Below are 18,091 nucleotides of genomic sequence, written 5' to 3'. Positions count from 1 at the left end.
CTTATAGCCTATAGGGGAACGTGTTCATGTCACTCTCAACTCCCTCGTGTTTTGATGCGTCCCCGTGATCTTTTTCTTTCACAAACATTTAAGAACATAAAAGTTACAGGACGTCCCCCGAGGGCAGCCGCACAGTGTGCCGATACGCGCGCCTTTACGCACGGCGCACTGCTCCCCTGCGTCACACTGAAATGATACAAACAACATACATGTATTAACATGCGAACTTATATTGTTAATAGACTTTTTTCAGAATGCAAAAATATGTTACCAGATATATAACCATTAGGCTAAAAGAAAAAAATCTATATTATCTACTACATGGCATTAGCCAATATGATGTTGCAAAAAGTTCAATCCAATTACGTTTCTATTCATTCATTCATTCATTCATTCATTTGTTATTTTGTTATAAATGTTTCAGTTCAAGCACATTTTTACTGTTAGAAACCAATGGGTTGCTCAACCAAGAATATTCAGAAATCTTGATTTATTGGTAAAGTGGCTTAACCACCACATCGTGACATGTCCTGAAAACACACCCATTTTGGAGATATAAAGACTTTCTTATTCTACATTTAAAAGTTCATTTCTGATGTGTCCTCTCACCTGAGGAAGCCAGCCAAGCTTTTTCTCTGAAGGCATCTCTTTGCTCCTCAGCTTCTCCAGAACTTCTTGCAAAGCTTCAATCTGCATAGAGAAAAAAACGATACAAAACAAGAAATTAGCAAAACTAGGCTATGAAGAGTTCGTTTTTAACGTGACGTACATGGGGGGGTTGTACTTTAACTTTATGATTCAACCTCTGTAGATGATGATTACCAAAGACTCGAGTATCGTCTTACCCTTTAAATATAGGCTATATAGATGTTATTGTTTTATTATTATTATTTTGTGCAACTGGGCCGACCACTGAGTGTTTTATACGAGGACAACAATGGAAAGTGTTTTTAATAAAGGGACAATCTCAATGGCCAAGGGCCAGCGTGCTATAGCCTACCCGGGTTGATGGTGGTAGTGACACTACCTCCCCCTGCAGTCTGGCTGTAGGGGCGAATCGAACCGGGGTATTAGTGACTCAATTTCTTTTTTAAGTCGAACACACTAACCAGTCGACCAAGGAGACAGTCCCAAGTCATGGAAGTCATGGACTTTGTTTTATTCCTCACAATTGTAATAACGGTGTATGGATTGTATTATGTTCATTTGTCAACTGTCTTAATAAATTAATTAATTCATCACTAAGAGTAAAGGTACCATCATTCATTGGAACATTTTGGAATTATAGAGATTAGCCAAATATTTTAGGCTATTAACTTTTCCTACACAGCACAACAGCTTTCATTAATTTCGCTTTCCATATCTCACCCATATCACCTAACACCTCTTACCAGATCCTTCTCTTCTTGGGTTTTCATTGGGAAATCCAACGAGCGCGTCTCGAAGGACGAGTCTTCTCCACGAGCGACCCATAAATAGGCACAGCAGCAGGTGGCGGCGAGGAGGAGAGCCCGGGCGCTGACCATGGTGCTGAAAGGGAGGCGGGAGGAGTCCTTCTCTTCGGCGGGTGGAGAAAGTAAGTCTGCGGTGGGTTTGGAAACAGGAACCGACTCTTTATACCTGCTTTACAGCTGCGGTTGACATCAGCCAGCCTCTGAAATATTCATGGTGACTTTGACACGAGTGACACAGTTCAGCACCTTTGCATCTTTGGTTATATCGCAGGAAGCACGTTTATGAGAGGTGCTGACCTAACAGGATGGATGGAAGGAAGGATCCGGTTGCTGGAGGTGGATTTACATCATAACATTTGCTATTTCGTGGTTTTTATCCAAAAGCACCGGACTGCACCATTATGCGTGGATACATTTTTATCAAACGGGCAACCCAACGGGAATCAACCCCACCACCTGAGAGTATGCTCAGTTCACTGAAACACATAGGCTACGGGACACATGTTGAGGTAGGCCTAGCTATTAAATGTCATTGGCAAATTGATGTGGTAACACTTTACAATACTGTAACACAAAAAATGGGTAGTGATTGAGGAACTAGTCAGGAACTAACCATTAGTTCATGAATAGTTAATGATTAGTTCCTGAATAGTTAATAGGTAGTTCCTTAATGGTAGTTACTTAGGAACTGACCATTAGTTACCATGTTAACGAACCAGTAAGTAATGATTACTTCCTTAAAAATATATAGCCTACATATATATTTTTTTTCGCTAGTTCATGAGTAGTTAATGGGTAGTTCCTTAATGACCCTTAATGGTAGTTCCTTAAAGATCCTTAATGTAGTAGTTACTTAAGAACTGACCATTAGTTACCATGTTAACGAACCAGTAAGTAATGATTACTTCCTTATTTTTTTTCTGCTAGTTCATGAGTAGTTAATGGGTAGTTACTTAAGAACAGACTATTAGTTACCATAGTTGTTACTAGGGAATTAATCATTAGTTCACGATTACTTTACCATTAGTTACCATGTCTGTGCCCCCTCAAGTAAAGCAGGGCTTCATGCTTATTGTTACTAGGGAATGCATCATTACTTCATGATTATCTTACCATTAGTTACCATCACCCTACCCTATAACAAATAGATAGCTAATTTGGTAGAGACTAATAATCTTGTGTTCTTGGGGCCAAGGGTTCAAACCTCACCTGGAACAACTCTTGTATTTATTTGTTATAGGTAGGGTGATGGTAACTAATGGTAAGATAATCATGAAGTAATGATGCATTCCCTAGTAACAACTAAGTATGAAGCCCTGCTTTACTTGAGGGGGCACAAACATGGTAACTAATCATGAACTAATTATGACTTCCCTGGTAACAACTAAGTATGATCGCCTGCTTTACTTGAGGGGGCACAAACATGGTAACTAATGGTAAAGTAATCATGAAGTAATGATGAACTCCCTACTAACAACTAAGTATGATGGCCTGCTTTACTTGAGGGGGCACAAATATGGTAACTAATGGTGAAGTAATCATTAACTAATGAGTAATTCCCTAGTAACAACTATGGTAACTAATAGTCTGTAATCATTACTTACTGGTTCATTAACATGGTAACTAATGGTCAGTTCTTAAGTAACTAGCAAGGAACTACCATTAAGGGTCATTAAGGAACTACCCATTAACTACTCATGAACTAGCGAAAGAAAAAAATTAAAACAAATGTTTTTTTAAGGAAGTAATCATTACTTACTGGTTCGTTAACATGGTAACTAATGGTCAGTTCTTAAGTAACTACCATTAAGGAACTACCTATTAACTATTCATGAACTAATCATGAACAGTTTCGTTCCTGACTCGTTCCTCAGTAACTATCCAATTTTTGTGTTACAGTATTGTAAAGTGTTACCATTGATGTTGACTCAAGCAAATTATGTATGCTATTTTCAGTCACAAGCTCTCAGATTGTTTCAGAATAGGCTAATGATATAGAAAAAAAAATCACTTTCACAGCATGAATATCCTAAAATAATCTTAATCTGTGGCCTATGTATGCAAATTACGCCTGTTTGGTTTAACAATCTCATCTCACTCATAGATGAGTCATACAGGGTAACAATTTTCACCACATAGCCTATATAAACCCATTATGACGGATGCCAATGCTTAATATTTTACTTTCCCCTTAGCTTTCCTTAGCTTATTGTTATTTTGTTATATTTTCTGTTTATGTCTTTGTGTCTAGTGCTGTGTGATATAGCCTAAGTAGGCCTACTGATTTTTATTATTATTGAAAAGCAGTAAAAAGTGAATTCATGGCTGCACAAGCTGCTGTGAATCTGAAACTTTCAATCTGAACAAAATGAGAGAGGATAATGCATTACTGTCACTCCTCCTACGCCTTGATTGGTGTACCATTATGCTAAACATGGACAGACAAGGATTGAACATGCTAAATCTGGCCAAACAATTCCCAACAAGGACAGACATGGCACACCAAACACACGTCTGTGTTTGTCTGTGTTTGTTGGAGAATGTTTGATTGGTGTGTCATGGGGGGGGGGGGGGGGGGGGGGGGGTTTGAAAACTGACATACAAATCTAAAAAGGGTGTTAACTGTATTTTACATCTATACTTACACACCTTGTACATTTGCCAGTACATTTTTGCTGCTAACCTATTATGTCCATCTCCTCATGTCACCTATGTTCAATAAAGCTGAAAGACCTCAGGTTAACCCTCATTGACACCAATCTCTAATCAGGATCCAATTTCCTTGTATGAATAACCTCAATCTCCCCCCCAGGGCAGTGTGTGTGTGTGTGTGGGGGGGGGGGGGGGGGTCTGGTGTGGTGTGGTGTGGTGTGGTGTGTGTGTGTGTGTGTGTGTGGGGGGGGGGGGGGGGGGGTCTGGTGTGGTGTGGTGTGGTGTGTGTGTGTGTGTGTGTGTGTGTGTGTGTGTGTGTGTGTGTGTGTGTGTGTGTGTGTGTGTGAGAGAGAGAGAGAGAGAGAGAAAAGATGGGATCACACTCGTCACACACGTCATGACAGACACACCTAATCTCATTATAATGATTGATCGCTCATTTGCTCCCCCCCCCCCCCCCCCCCCCACCACACACACACACACACACACACACACACACACACACACACACACACACACACACACACACACACACACACACACACACACACACACACACACACACACACACATCTAGGTGTAAGTAGGAAGTGAGACAGGAATAGGTAGCTGACAGATTGGAACAATCATGCAAAATCCCTTAATCATGAAAATAGTGACAGTAAAACAGGTAGGTTACTTTCCTAATTAAATCTGTTACAGTTTACTGACTATTAATCTCTTGCAATGAATGATTGCCTTGATTTGTCAAACTGTAAACATATTACGACATCGCAATCAACAACTAATCATCGCTTGAGATAGGTGAAAATCCCTATTTGCGTTGTTCTGAGTATTAGCAACCAAACTAGCTAACCTTGCAAGCCAGCTGGATTCTCTCGCGAGTTCTTGACATCATCAGTGATGTCATACATTGTGACATAATAAGTGATATCATAAATCTGTAATAGGGTGGATTCTGACATTTGGCTCATATTACAGCACAATGGCTAATAGTCTATAGGCTTTAAAGAGCCAGACAGACTAGGCGGCCTCCTGCCCGGCTTGACGCTTTCCATGTTTGCACATAACCTACCAAAGGCTTTAAAGAGCCAGACAGACTGGGCGAACTCCTGCCCGGCCGGGCGTTTTCCATGTTTGCAAACAACCAACCAAAGGCTTTAAAGAACCAGACAGACTGGGCGAACTCCTGCCCGGGCCGGTGCTTTCATAAACTCCCTTCAAACAGATGAGGGCAGTATAACTTCTAACCCTAAGGAAATAAATGATTTATTTAAGTAACACTATTCTCAACTCTATACTTCTGAAGCGTCTAACGACACCTCGCAGATGGACACCTTTCTCTCTTCTATAAAACTGGACAACCTTGCAAATGAGGATCGAGATAATCTAGACAGACCCTTCACGTTATTAGAAATAAATAAGGCAATATCCTCTCTACAGTCAAACAAATCCCCAGGTGACGACGGCTTTCCGCCCGAATTTTACAAGGAATTTAAAGATGCACTTGCACCCCTTTTTATGAAGGTCTTTAATCTGGCCTCTGAAACGCAAAGCCTGAATCATTTTCCACAGCTATCATTACAGTTATTCCCCAAAAAATAAAGACCCTCTTAAATGTTCATCCTATCGACCAATTTCCCTTCTTAATTCGGACTACAAAATTATTTCTAAAGCAATGGCCATTAGACTTGGGCAATACTTACCTACCTTAATAAATACAGACCAGACCGGTTTCATACAGAAAGGATTTTCTACTAACAATCTGCGTAGGTTATTTAATGTAATACATATGGCAAACACAAGTTGCGAACCAAGCATTGCAGTGTCGTTAGACGCTGAGAAAGCTTTTGATAGGCTGGAATGGCCATATCTTTTTCATGTTCTATCCAGATTTAATTTTGGCACTTCATTTATTAATTGGGTTAAGACTCTTTACTTTAAAGCCCCATTCAGTAAGTTTTCCAAGTTTTGCTATTGGGGAAACTGCGCCCTCTGGGTCCAATAGTATCGATAACGATATCGCCGTTCAAAGTCAACAAAACACAGCGCCAGAAAGCTCTATGTACATGTTGTGACATTGGGTACTCACCACGCGATGAAATAATAATCCATAGTTCCGTGAAACATCATTTTCGTAGCAAATCCGAATCGAGTTACTTCCTTGTTTTCCTGAAGACAGCGCTTCCGCTGTACAGCGCATGCGCGCACCCTTTTCTTTTTTCTTTTTTATTGACACGGGACGTGGCAGACAACCTGCTTAGTCCCAGTGCTGGCCAATGGAGGGCGGTGTGGGATAAATAAACTTGAGAGTCTCCCTATTACAAGTCAATCTACCATGTCCTGTGACTAAAAAGCTCTTATATTACAGTAAAAAATGTCAAAAATCTTACTGATTGGGGCTTTAAGCCACAGGCTAAGATTAATTGTAATGGTACTACATCACCCACATTTCCTCTCTTCAGAGGCAGCAGACAAGGCTGCCCTTTGTGTCCTCTTCTCTTGGTGTTAGAAATAGAACCCTTAGCAGAGGCTATTAGAACAGATTCTAATATTAGGGGCTTTAAAGTGGGTCAGGTAACACATAAAATAAGTTTATTTGCTGAGGATATCTGTTTGTTCCTTACTGACCCAACTAGTTCTCTTAGCAGACTTCACACATTACTAGATCGATATAGCTCATTTTCAGGATATAAGATCAATATGGACAAGAGCGAAATACTCCCCTTGAATAGTTTCGATTACAGTAGACTGGAACAGACCACACCCTTTAAATGGTCATCACAGGGGTTCAGGTATTTCGGTATAACACTGGACAAAGACTTGAAGAACCTTTATAAGTTGAATTATTCAATTTGAATTAAAAACTTGGAAGAAGACCTGAATAAGTGGATAGACCTACCTCTATCGTTACTGGGAAGAATCAGCTGTATCAAAATGAACATCTTACCACGATTAATGTATTTATTTCAGTCTTTGCCTATACCTTTATCTGGCCCTTTCTTTAAACACTTGGATAAAATAGTAAGAAAATGTATTTGGAACCACAAGACTCCAAGAGTAGGATTAGACAAATTGACATGGGACTACAGCCTTGGAGGCCTTCGTCTCCCCAACTTTAAAATGTATTACTGGGCATCACAAATTCGTTTTGTTTCCTTTTTGTTTGAACTGGACCCAGCCATCTTGGACCCAAATAGAATTATTTGAATTAGGTGAAACTCTTCCATGTAACATCATAACTGAATTCCAAAAGTGTCTTAGTCAAAACAAAGAATCCCCTCACTATACATTTAGTAAGAAATTGGTGTGAAATTCGTAAATTTTTTGGCCAACAAACAGACTTATCGCCCAAAACACCGCTATGGCAAAACACAATCCTTCCTATGATTTATGATAGTAAACTATTCAAGTTTTGGCATGAAAAGGGAATAACCCATTTAGAAAACTGTTATATTGAGGGGACTCATGTCATTCGAGGAGTTGAAACATACTTACAACCTTGACAATAAGCATTTTCTTTTTATATCTTCAATTAAGGGATTTTCTTAGGAATACGCTTGGAGATCAAATGTCCTTGCCGGAACTATTCAGTGTTGAACAACTACTTCATGATAACCAAGTTTCATACAAATTTAGAAGTAGAGTGTACTCACTGTTAATGGAAAAGCGCCCTAAGTTAAACATACATAAATCAAAAGAAAGGTGGGAGTCATGCTTAAACACAACCATAGATCAGGCTCTGTGGGAAGATCTGTGTCGAGAAAGTGTGTGTGCCACCATTAATTCAAGGTTCAGACTTATTAATTATAATTTTCTCCATCAGCTTTATTATACTCCTCAGAAGTTACATACTGTAAGTACAATAGTGCACTCTCAGAAATGTGTTTCAGATGTCGTACAACAGAAGGTACATTTTTACATGCCACTTGGTTATGTGTGAAACTACGGCACTTTTGGAATGACTTGTGTGACACCATGTCCTGTATTACAGGGGTCTCTTTTCCTTTAGAACCCGAACTGTGTCTACTTGGCAACTTCACAGATTTGAATCTTAGTTCCAATAGTATTAAATTTGTGGAGATTGCACTTGCAGTCGCAAGAAAGTGTGTAGCTTCAACCTGGAAATCAGACTTCCCTCTTTCCTTGTCAAAATGGTTTTCAGAGATGAATAAATGTATACCTTTGGAGAAAATAACCTATGTTCTGAGAAATAGATACAATCAGTTCACGAACATATGGCAACCGTATATTAGCTATATGGACACCATTAATCTGCAACTGATTGATCCAGAATTGATGTCGCACACTCTAACTGTAATAAGTATACCCAACTATTACTCTCAACACAAAGTCATTCAGATTATGTAATTTGTATTGTTTTCTTTGTTTGACTCTGTATTGCAGGGGTTTCAGCCATATGGTTGGAAACAACTACTGTATTGACCATGAACTGTGGTGAGGGAGGGGTGGGAGGAGGGATTGGGGAATGTTTTGTTGAATGTTATTATACTGTTATTTTCTTGTCTAAGTTTGAAAATAAAAAACACTATAATAAAAAAATAAAAAAAAGAGCCAGACAGACTGGGCAAACTCCTGAAAAAGCGTTTGTGTGATTTAACTGTGGACACACACACGCCAGATTTTGCACACTTGATTGGTTTGCGGCCTCTAAACAAGTGTAACTTGCTGTGAGACTGGTGGATTTACGCGCGGATACTTGATGGCCAAGACACACTTGGTAACTGAAGTCTCGATAACTAGGAACGCTGAAGCACTTGATCGCTGGGTCTGCAAGGTTCGAAGTTGGGAACGGTTACAGAGTGTTGTCGCGAGATTAGTTTAGTCTATGAACAACTGCAGAGGACCTGAGAGCAAACCCTTTATAGGTCCCGGACATGACATCACCTTGTGTTATGACATCATCAGTGAGTGAACTATGACATCACAGTAAGAATGATGACATCATCCTAACAAAGCGTGTTTTGGCATTGTATAATCACAAAGAGTTTTTCACAATCATGGCCTGGGAAGCCTTTGGACCCCACTCAAAACATCCATTCTCGCTAGGGGCTAACTGGCCACCGACTCTGGAACAGTGTTTTTGGCCATCGCTCAAACGATTGATTTTTCCAGAATTGTTTTATGCAACACTTAATGTTTGGCTGACTTTGCTCCAAATGGCTCACAGTGGGCGGGGAATGATATCCCCATGGCCCGCGTGTTTACTGTAGGTGTCTTCTCCCACTGCAACTTCAACCTTCAATATCAACATGATGCAGCGTGCACACTGGAGTTCATTCAGAGGTAGGAGCCAAATACGCATGCATCAGACACAATGTCGGACAATAAATGCACTGCACACAAGGCATTAACGTTGTCCAACTTCAGCTGAGTTTCAAATGTGCTTGGTGGAGTGTGTCACTGAATACTTCTATGCCAAGTTATAACGTTAATTTAGCAACTAAAGTAAATGCCATTCAGTTGAAAATGCAATAGAGGGCAACTCCCAAACCGAAACAACTTGACAAACAATACAGTTTGTTTAAAGATACTTTGTTTAAAGATAAGAACATCGGCAGACAGAATAATCCAAAAAGCGTTTACCATAAGATTTGCTCACAAAGTGGAGGATTCAGAGGGATAAAGTTTGATTCACATACCTGTGTTCCACATGTGTTTTCTCCTGTATCCTGCCTGTTGATTCCCTAAAATGCAACACTAACAGTATATTGCAGTATTTTCTGGCAATGTTGCCCATAATGCATTGCATTTGACAGAATAATACTGTTTTAATGGGAAACAGTATGTTACCATCAGAATGTGACTGTTTTTAACAGCATGCTGTTATTCTAATGTATAATACTGTTTTAATGGGAAACAGTACTGTAGGCTATGGTTGGCTGTTTTTTAACAGCATTTTGTTACAGTGTAGGGGAAATAAGGTTTGACCTTAAACTAATTGCAACAGAATTTATTTTCACATTTTTATGTTTATATTGATGCCCGAAACACTGTAGTAAAAATCCTGCCATTATTAAAAATGTTGCCATATCTTGACTCCAACTAGACCTAGAATTACAAATTTGGTGTCTATTTCCACATTTTTGGGGGCAAGGAATCCACAGAAATGGTTGTTGAGTCTCTAAGTAGAACAGATTTTTATTTTCTCATGTAAGTATGTATACAACATGGCTTTTCTCACAATGTTAGCTACAACTTCGTATTTGTTAATTATACACATTTTGGGTGATACCCACTACCCTTGAGCATATTGAAGTGCTTGCCATTGAAAAATAAATTGTTGTTTCATATTTCCAATTAAAAATGTGTTCCGGTAATTAATTTATTCCCTCACAGTGTCTGGAAATACATCAAAAATGAGCACATCTATCTATCTAAGGGAGCTAGGTCTCTGTTTGTTTGTCTGTTTGTCTGTCTATCTGTCCCAATGATGACATCATCAGTGATATCATAAATCTACTCACTCACTCTTACACACACACACACACACACACACACACACACACACACACACACACACACACACACACACACACACACACACACACACACACACACACACACAAAGTCTCAGTGATGATGTCATCAGTGATGTCATAAATTGTGACATCATCAGTGATGTCAGAGGCATTGTGATATCATCAGTCATGTCATAAGAGGTTGTGATGTCATCAGTGATGTCATAAAAGCAGTTGTGACATCATCAGTGATGTCATAAGAGCAAAATCAAGTCCCAGGGGCAGACACTGAAAGAAGTGGGAGTCTGGCTTCAGTCTTCAGCCATGGACAGCTGTATGTTGCCAGCTCCAGGACAGGTGATCCAGCATCCCTGAAGTATGCCATCAAGGAGCAACCAGGGCGAGGCCGCATTGCGGCCGAGCTGCTTATGTGAGCTGCAGGGCCAGCTCGGCGAGCTGCAAGGCAGGCGAGCTTGCGTAGCGCGCAAGATGCCTAGTGGATTATAATTTTAATTTGAATGGTGAAATTAGATCCTACTTGATATCTTCTTGATATCTTTGAGTTTTGCTATGAGTTGTACCATGTTCATGAGAATCACCCACCTGTGGCATTCTCAATCCTCCCATGACATGGATGAAATGCCAGGGGTCTCTGATTTTCACATGTGGATATTCATGTGTCCAACTGCTGCTATGATGTCACAGCTATCAGAGGTACTGGTTTGGCTCTCTGGTGTAACTCCAGCTATAATGCCCATACCATGTAATGTGTTGTGGCCATCAATGGTTCTGATGTTATGGTCAACATTATCAGCAATGTACTGAATGAAGTGGCCTTCAACATTGCCAGGGAGGTATGTACAGTATGTTCCTTACGAAGCAGCTGCACTTGACTCAACATTTTCACCTCCTGATATGAGGAACAGAATCGAAGGTTACCAAGTGTTTTCACCAAAAATCTAGATCCAAATTGGTGATGCATTTGTCAGTCCTATCTGTAATGGCGTGATGAGAACCCTTGCCCTTGCTGCCCGCATGGCCTGTCCTATTGCAGCTATGGTTCACTCACAGTTCCTGCCAGCAAACAGTTATTTGAGGAGAAGCTGAAGGGTTTTTCCATGTTTCCTTTGGCAGATGATATATTTTGAGGGATATGCATCTCTGGGAATCTTGATATCTTTTATGTCAGTCTTTACCAGTCTGGCAGCGGTTTTCACAAGACACACTTTTTCTTCATCAACATCACTATTGTCCTTCCTAGATGCATGCAAAAATGCACTCAATATATTTGAGGCCTTCGGCTTCAATGTAACCACTTCTGGTTTGCCATTGATTTCTGTAATGATTATTTGATCACCACTTCAAGATATTGTTCAATTTTCACAGTTAGGTCTCCAAGTGCAATTTGCTCATCATCATTCATGTATCAGTGATGCCACGATTGTCATGTATCAGTGATGTCATCAATGATGTCACTTGAGCAATTGTGATGTCATCAGTGATGTCACTCAAGCAATTGTGATGTCATCAGTGATGTAATAAATCCTTCTTCTGTGGTGTTTTATTGCAGTTGGCATCCTTTATGTTGCATTACCGCCTGGCTGAGGCTTTATAAGTGGTGGGAGTATAAGTAGGGAGAAGAGCACAAGTGGTACATCATCTCCAGAGTAAGTGTTCAGACTGATAGTACTCAACCCCAGGGGTATACTATAAGTGGGTGGGTGGACGGTGTCTGTCCGTCAGTCACAAAAGTGACAGAACTATGATGTCACAATGTCTATGACATCATCAATGACGTCTTATTAGGGGTCCAAGCACGAAGTGCGTGGATCCCTATTGTATCTGTTCCGTTTATTATTATTATTATTATTATTCCGCCCTAAAACAGCATGCACGTCAAAAACTGTAAGGGCTACAGTAGCCAGACCTTGCACATAGGTTGGAAATGTGCCCCACTACTCAAAGACAAAAAATTAGCCATATTGGCCAGATGGTGGCGCTATAACAGACCCTTTTGCGTATTGACCCATAACTGCTGAACCGTGAGGCGTAGAATCAAAATTCCACATCTGCTGGATTCCCTGGATCAATACGCATCTATTCATATAGACCACGCCCATTTAAGTCTGCTAGATTTTCCGCCATCTTGGACTTTCTAAAAAAAAAAAAAAACGAACTCGTCCTAGGCCATTTGCCCGAATGAGCCCAAACTTTTTGTGTGTCAACTCTGGACTTCCCTGATCTAAAAACTTACAAAGAATTTGGATACGTGAAACCGTCTTGAAATGATAAATGTTTAAACTTTTGATAAACGAACTCGTCCTAGGCCATTTGCCTGAATGAGCCCAAACTTTTTCTGTGTCATCTCTGGACTTCCCTGATCTAAAGACTTACAAAGAATTTGGATATGTGAAACCGTCTTGAAATGATAAATGTTTAAACTTTGACACTATGTCATCACCGATGACAGTCTTGTGACATCACTGATGATGTCATCTATGATGTCATCTATGCTGTCATCTATGATGTCATCCTTCCTCTACATAACATCGCGCACACACACACATGCACACACACACACACACACACACACACACACACATGCACACACATATACACCTATACACACACACACACACACACACACACACACACACGCCACACACACACACACACACACATACACACACACACACACACACACACACACACATATACACATACACACACACACACACACACACACACATATACTCACACATATACACACACATATATACACACACACATATACACACTTACACACATATACACTAACACTACTATTACTACTGCTACTACTGCTTGAACCCGGTCAGGTCACCAAATCTCAACCAAACTTTGTGCACTTGTGCACATACCAACTCTGACTAAATGTGCAATTCAGTGTCTATATTATCTGACATACACCCCCCAAGTCACCGGAAGCTTGGACCCCGCATCGCCGCTTGCGGCTATATTTATTATTGTTGTTGTTGTTGTCGTTGTATTATTATTAGTAGTAACAAGTACTCTCCTCCACCTACAGGGAGCAGCAGCAGCCTGAACTCTTCTTCCACGGTAGTAAAAAAAAGAGACACCCGGAACCGGAAGTTTATCAGACAGACTACTGCGAGAAGCTCTGAGCTGATACATTTTTACCTACTTTTGTTTCCTAAGTTGGGTTTCTACCAAAATCAGCCATGTCTGAAAGAAAAGTATTGAATGTAAGTAGGCTACAGTATTACAACGTCGACGACATTCTTCTCTTAAAATAATTTAAGGGTTAACGTTAGCCTTTATTTAGACCAAGTTAGCTAACGCTATGTAGCATTTTAGCTAGCCTACTTCTTCACTGTTAGCTTGTTGGCTTAACGCTAGCTATGTTTAGTCCTCACAACTATAACTTGTCATTCTAAACTGTAGCCGCGACGCACAACTATAAAGGACGTTTCCTTTAGTTGTGCGTCGCGGCTATGTTAAAAGCTGTAGGAAACTGTACTCAGTCTCTAGTTATGTTGCAACTGCTTGCCGTGGCTCTTTTTTTTATCCGTTTTTGTATATTAATGCAATGTGCTTTGCTTTCCACAGAAATACTATCCTCCTGATTTTGATCCATCAAAAATACCAAAACTTAAACTCCCTAAAGATCGACAATATGTGGTCAGATTGATGGCTCCATTCAATATGAGGTATGTCTATCTAGTCCATGTGTCGGTGTGTGTTAGACCATTGTAAGTACATTATGTATTGGGTAAATGTTCATCAAGTACCTGAACTGCACAGTCATAATAGTGTGTACTTATAATACTTTTCCACGGGTTAATACACTGGAATGAGGCAATTGTAATGTAAATTGTTACCGTAGACTGAGATATCATTCACTGTCACTAAGAGTGTAATACTTGTTCACTACTTACTATAATACTTGCTTCTCTGGCTGTTTGCAGGTGTAAAACATGTGGTGAGTACATCTACAAGGGGAAGAAGTTCAATGCCCGTAAAGAGACTGTTATGAATGAGCTGTACATGGGACTGCCCATCTTCCGTTTCTACATCAAATGTACTAGATGTCTGGCCGAGATTACCTTTAAGGTGAGAGTTTTCATTACACTGATTATTACATTATTGAGCAATTCAAACAAGTACTTTGAATGTACTGCAAATATAGCACTAATAATAATAATCTCTGTCCCAAAATACAAATTGTTACATTTCGTCTCCAGCATTATGTAACATAATTTCTCACTCTCTCTTATCTCATGTCCTGATTATAGACTGACCCAGAGAACACAGACTATGCCATGGAACACGGCGCCACACGAAACTTCCAGGCAGAGAAACTAATTGAGGAAGAAGAGAAGAAAATTCAGAGGAATAGAGAGGAGGAGGAGCTGAACAACCCCATGAAGGTTGGTGTAAACAACTGTTTCTGTTGTTCGTGTTATGTTTCCTGTCATAGTTGCTGTTACGAGTCGGACTTTCTGAAACTGCATTCGTTGAGCAAAACCCAGGCATGGGGAATGGGGAGTTGATAGTGTTCCAATCGTCTTCCAGGTGTTGGAGAACCGCACACGTGACTCCAAGATGGAGATGGAGGTTCTGGAGAATCTTCAGGAGCTGAAGGAGCTGAACCAGAGGCAGGCGCAGGTCGACTTCGAGGGAATGATCGGCCAGTACAGAGAGTTGGAGAAGAGAGAGAGGGAAAGGGAAAAAGAAGAGGATGAGAGAGAGACAAAGTGAGTGAGGAAGATTTCAAACAAAGATCTAAGATGTGTTGCCTTTCTTACATGTTGAAGTAGATGAGTCATTTACTAGCCACCTCAAATTCCACATTTCCCACCACCTCCAAAAACTTTATTCTCTAATGCTCTTAGAAAAGAAAAAAAATCTGTGCCCATGTTTCTCAGACACTAAATTATACTTGTCATGTGAATTCTTATATTCAATATAAACAACAAGCAAGTAATTTGACTCAGTTCAAATTGATTCCCTCCATTTGCCTCAGAGAGATGTTGGACCGCGCTCTAATGAAAAGACTGAGGGACTCTGACTCGGATTCAGACCAGGAGGAGCAGAGCAGCACACAGCCAAACACATCCAGTACAGGCAAACCCACAGACATCCTCACCACTGACAGACCTACAGAGGCACAGGTATGGTCACTCATGTCCACCAAAATGTTTATTTGATAGGCAATGCTCAATAAATAAATTACCATCCATAGTCCCTGGGCAGTGGGCAGAAGGCAAAAGTAACATGGGACGTGTGCGGTCACCAATCGCACTTCCAAATGTGTGTTGTAATTAAATCCATGGCAAGAGACGTGGATCAAATGGTATTTGCAAAGACACATGAAACAATACAATATGTTTTAGAAAGTTCAGACAATCATAATTTAATAAACTTTTCTGTGAATGAAAACTTGCCTGAATTCAAAGTATCTGTAGGTCATTTAGAAGTCTGAAAACATCCTAAATATATTATCTACATTTAAGGGGTTAAATGTTTTGAAGGAATCAATGCTTGGAGACAGATTAGGCCTAGACTAAAAAGTTTACACCAATGGAGCTCTCTCCATTGAAAGTGAAATCTATTTGAATTGAAGTCTAGTACAAGGCCACTCCAAGGAAACAGCCCAAATTGTCAGTGTTCAATCAGAAAAAGGCTGTGAACCAAAGTAAAAACAAACACTTGTAAAGAAGATAGTCTGAGCAGGGAGTAAGGGGCTGTCTCTTGTTTCCACAGGGGCCCTCACCTGGAGGAGTGAAGAGGGCCAAGGTGGAGAGCTGGGAGAGGAGTGTGGGGAAGTTGGGAGGTGGCGGGACTCTGGGATCCCTGGTTGTGAGGAAGAAACCAGCAGCAGCTGTTGGCAAATCTGGTCCTATGCTGCCCCCTGCTGCTCCCAGCTCAAAGACAGGTGACACATTCAGTGTTTTGTTTCTTGTCCTGAATTGATTACTTTAACACTGCATGTTAACAAGGCATTTATACTGTATTTGGTGATGTGGTTTGCCTCACCAAACAATGTTTCCTATTATTACTATAAGCACAAATCTGAAGGTTTGTTTTTACATGCAACGCAACTCAGCTAGATCACATCTGCATTTGATTTGAAATAACTAATTATTGTTTCTTGCTTTACAGATTCTAAGGCATTGACAGCCGATTCCCCCAAAATTAAGCCCCTCCCCGCTCAAAATGGTTCATCTCTCAGCCTGCTTGGGGCGTATTCAGACAGCGACAGCAACGACAGTGAATGATTGTTATTCTTTGAGGCAAAATGTCTGCTTGTGGAATTGAGTGATTGATGTAGAATACATTGTACAAAAATACAGATGTATATACAGGACAGGCAGGGCTCCAGAGTGTGTGTATTTACACGCATTTTCCCCACCTTAAAATCTGCCAGTGCGTATAAATATTTTCATAACACTCACTGGTGCACCTTGGAATTTGTAGGGTCTCTCTTTCTCGTGCTCCTTTTTTAATTTAGGAGCATAATGTAAGGTGATAATCACATCACAGACACCCAGTTCATAAATGCTGCAATACTTAAAATGCAAAGGCTTCCATCAGTGGGCCATAGGCTCAATCCTCACTGTGTTAACTCAGTTGGTGATAGTGACTTTAACAGATGTTTATTGGCATGAAAATCTTTTGAGCGTATCATTTAATAATTTGCCAATATGTATACCAAATCACAAAGAAGGTAACACTTAAAATGTATTATTGCGTTGTCCAAAAGGCGTGGTGAAAAATTTGGGTACACCTAAATTATGTGCTGGTGCACCTAGTGTAAAAAGTTAGTCTGGAGCCCTGACAGGGTTCCCACAGGTCCTTGAAATCCTTGGAAGTTTGTGAATTGGGAGGGGTGGGGGGGTAAATCAAGGCATTAAAACTTTTTGAAAATAGACATGGGTCATTGAATGTGCTTATATATTTTTGAATGAAAAAGTTACTTAGCTCCTAAACTTGTAAATAAGTCTGCCTCTATTGCTCTAGAATTGACACAATATTGTTTTGTTGTGCTGTTAGAGAAGGCAATACACCATAGTCTGCCATCACGAACAGCACAGTTGAGAAGTGTTCACACATTCAACCCTCTTCATTGTCTGAGCTTCTGTAAAGCTTCTAGTTCTCATAAAACTTGTGTGTTGTATGCTGTATAAAAATGCCACTTGTGTGTCAATAAAATCTTACTTTTACTCTTGAAATGTATTCAAACGTCTGAGCATTTTTTTTTGCATTGTAATGTTTAGTTCCTATAGTTGCAATACCAATCCCTGCTTGACCTTGGAAATAATTTATGGGGATCACAATGGTTCATGGATAAAAAATGTGAGTGGGGAGTTGCATGTTAAGTACCTTTATTTATAACAAACTTAAAAACAAAACATACTGCATATACATACCAGCAGGCTGATTTGTACAACCAAAATCTCTCATTTCAGCAAATTATTGAATCAGGGTGTCCGAGTAAAA

General features: G+C 40.1%; 2 protein-coding genes across 2 annotated transcripts; one reads left to right on the top strand and one right to left on the bottom strand.

Moving 5' to 3' along the window:
• Positions 1 to 78: 78 nt before the first annotated feature.
• Positions 79 to 1,526, bottom strand: LOC310773932 (cocaine- and amphetamine-regulated transcript protein-like; the record flags this gene model as incomplete). The annotated part of the gene is made up of 3 exons (XM_083633940.1): positions 79 to 186; positions 610 to 690; positions 1,392 to 1,526. The coding sequence occupies 3 exons, from the start codon at positions 1,524 to 1,526 to the stop codon at positions 79 to 81; spliced, it is 324 nt and encodes a 107-aa protein (XP_083490066.1).
• A 12,189-nt stretch (positions 1,527 to 13,715) lies between these two features.
• Positions 13,716 to 17,823, top strand: LOC310772778 (splicing factor YJU2-like). Its single transcript, XM_083632698.1, has 8 exons — positions 13,716 to 13,833; positions 14,198 to 14,298; positions 14,557 to 14,701; positions 14,884 to 15,018; positions 15,164 to 15,345; positions 15,615 to 15,762; positions 16,355 to 16,526; positions 16,754 to 17,823. The coding sequence occupies exons 1-8, from the start codon at positions 13,810 to 13,812 to the stop codon at positions 16,867 to 16,869; spliced, it is 1,023 nt and encodes a 340-aa protein (XP_083488824.1). The 5' UTR covers positions 13,716 to 13,809; the 3' UTR covers positions 16,870 to 17,823.
• Positions 17,824 to 18,091: the final 268 nt, after the last annotated feature.

This window comes from Poromitra crassiceps (genome assembly GCF_964638095.1).
Source record: "Poromitra crassiceps genome assembly, chromosome: 3".
Classification (NCBI taxonomy): Eukaryota; Metazoa; Chordata; class Actinopteri; order Beryciformes; family Melamphaidae; genus Poromitra; species Poromitra crassiceps.
This window is presented reverse-complemented; position numbering and strand designations above follow the sequence as displayed.

What these genes read in the sequence shown, in the direction of transcription:
- LOC310772778 (XM_083632698.1), top strand. Translation starts at nt 13,810, where the DNA reads ATGTCTGAAAGAAAAGTATTGAAT. An exon ending in CTGAAAGAAAAGTATTGAAT is followed by an intron (nt 13,834 to 14,197) that starts GTAAGTAGGCTA and finishes TGCTTTCCACAG; the next exon opens with AAATACTATCCTCCTGATTT. An exon ending in ATGGCTCCATTCAATATGAG is followed by an intron (nt 14,299 to 14,556) that starts GTATGTCTATCT and finishes GGCTGTTTGCAG; the next exon opens with GTGTAAAACATGTGGTGAGT.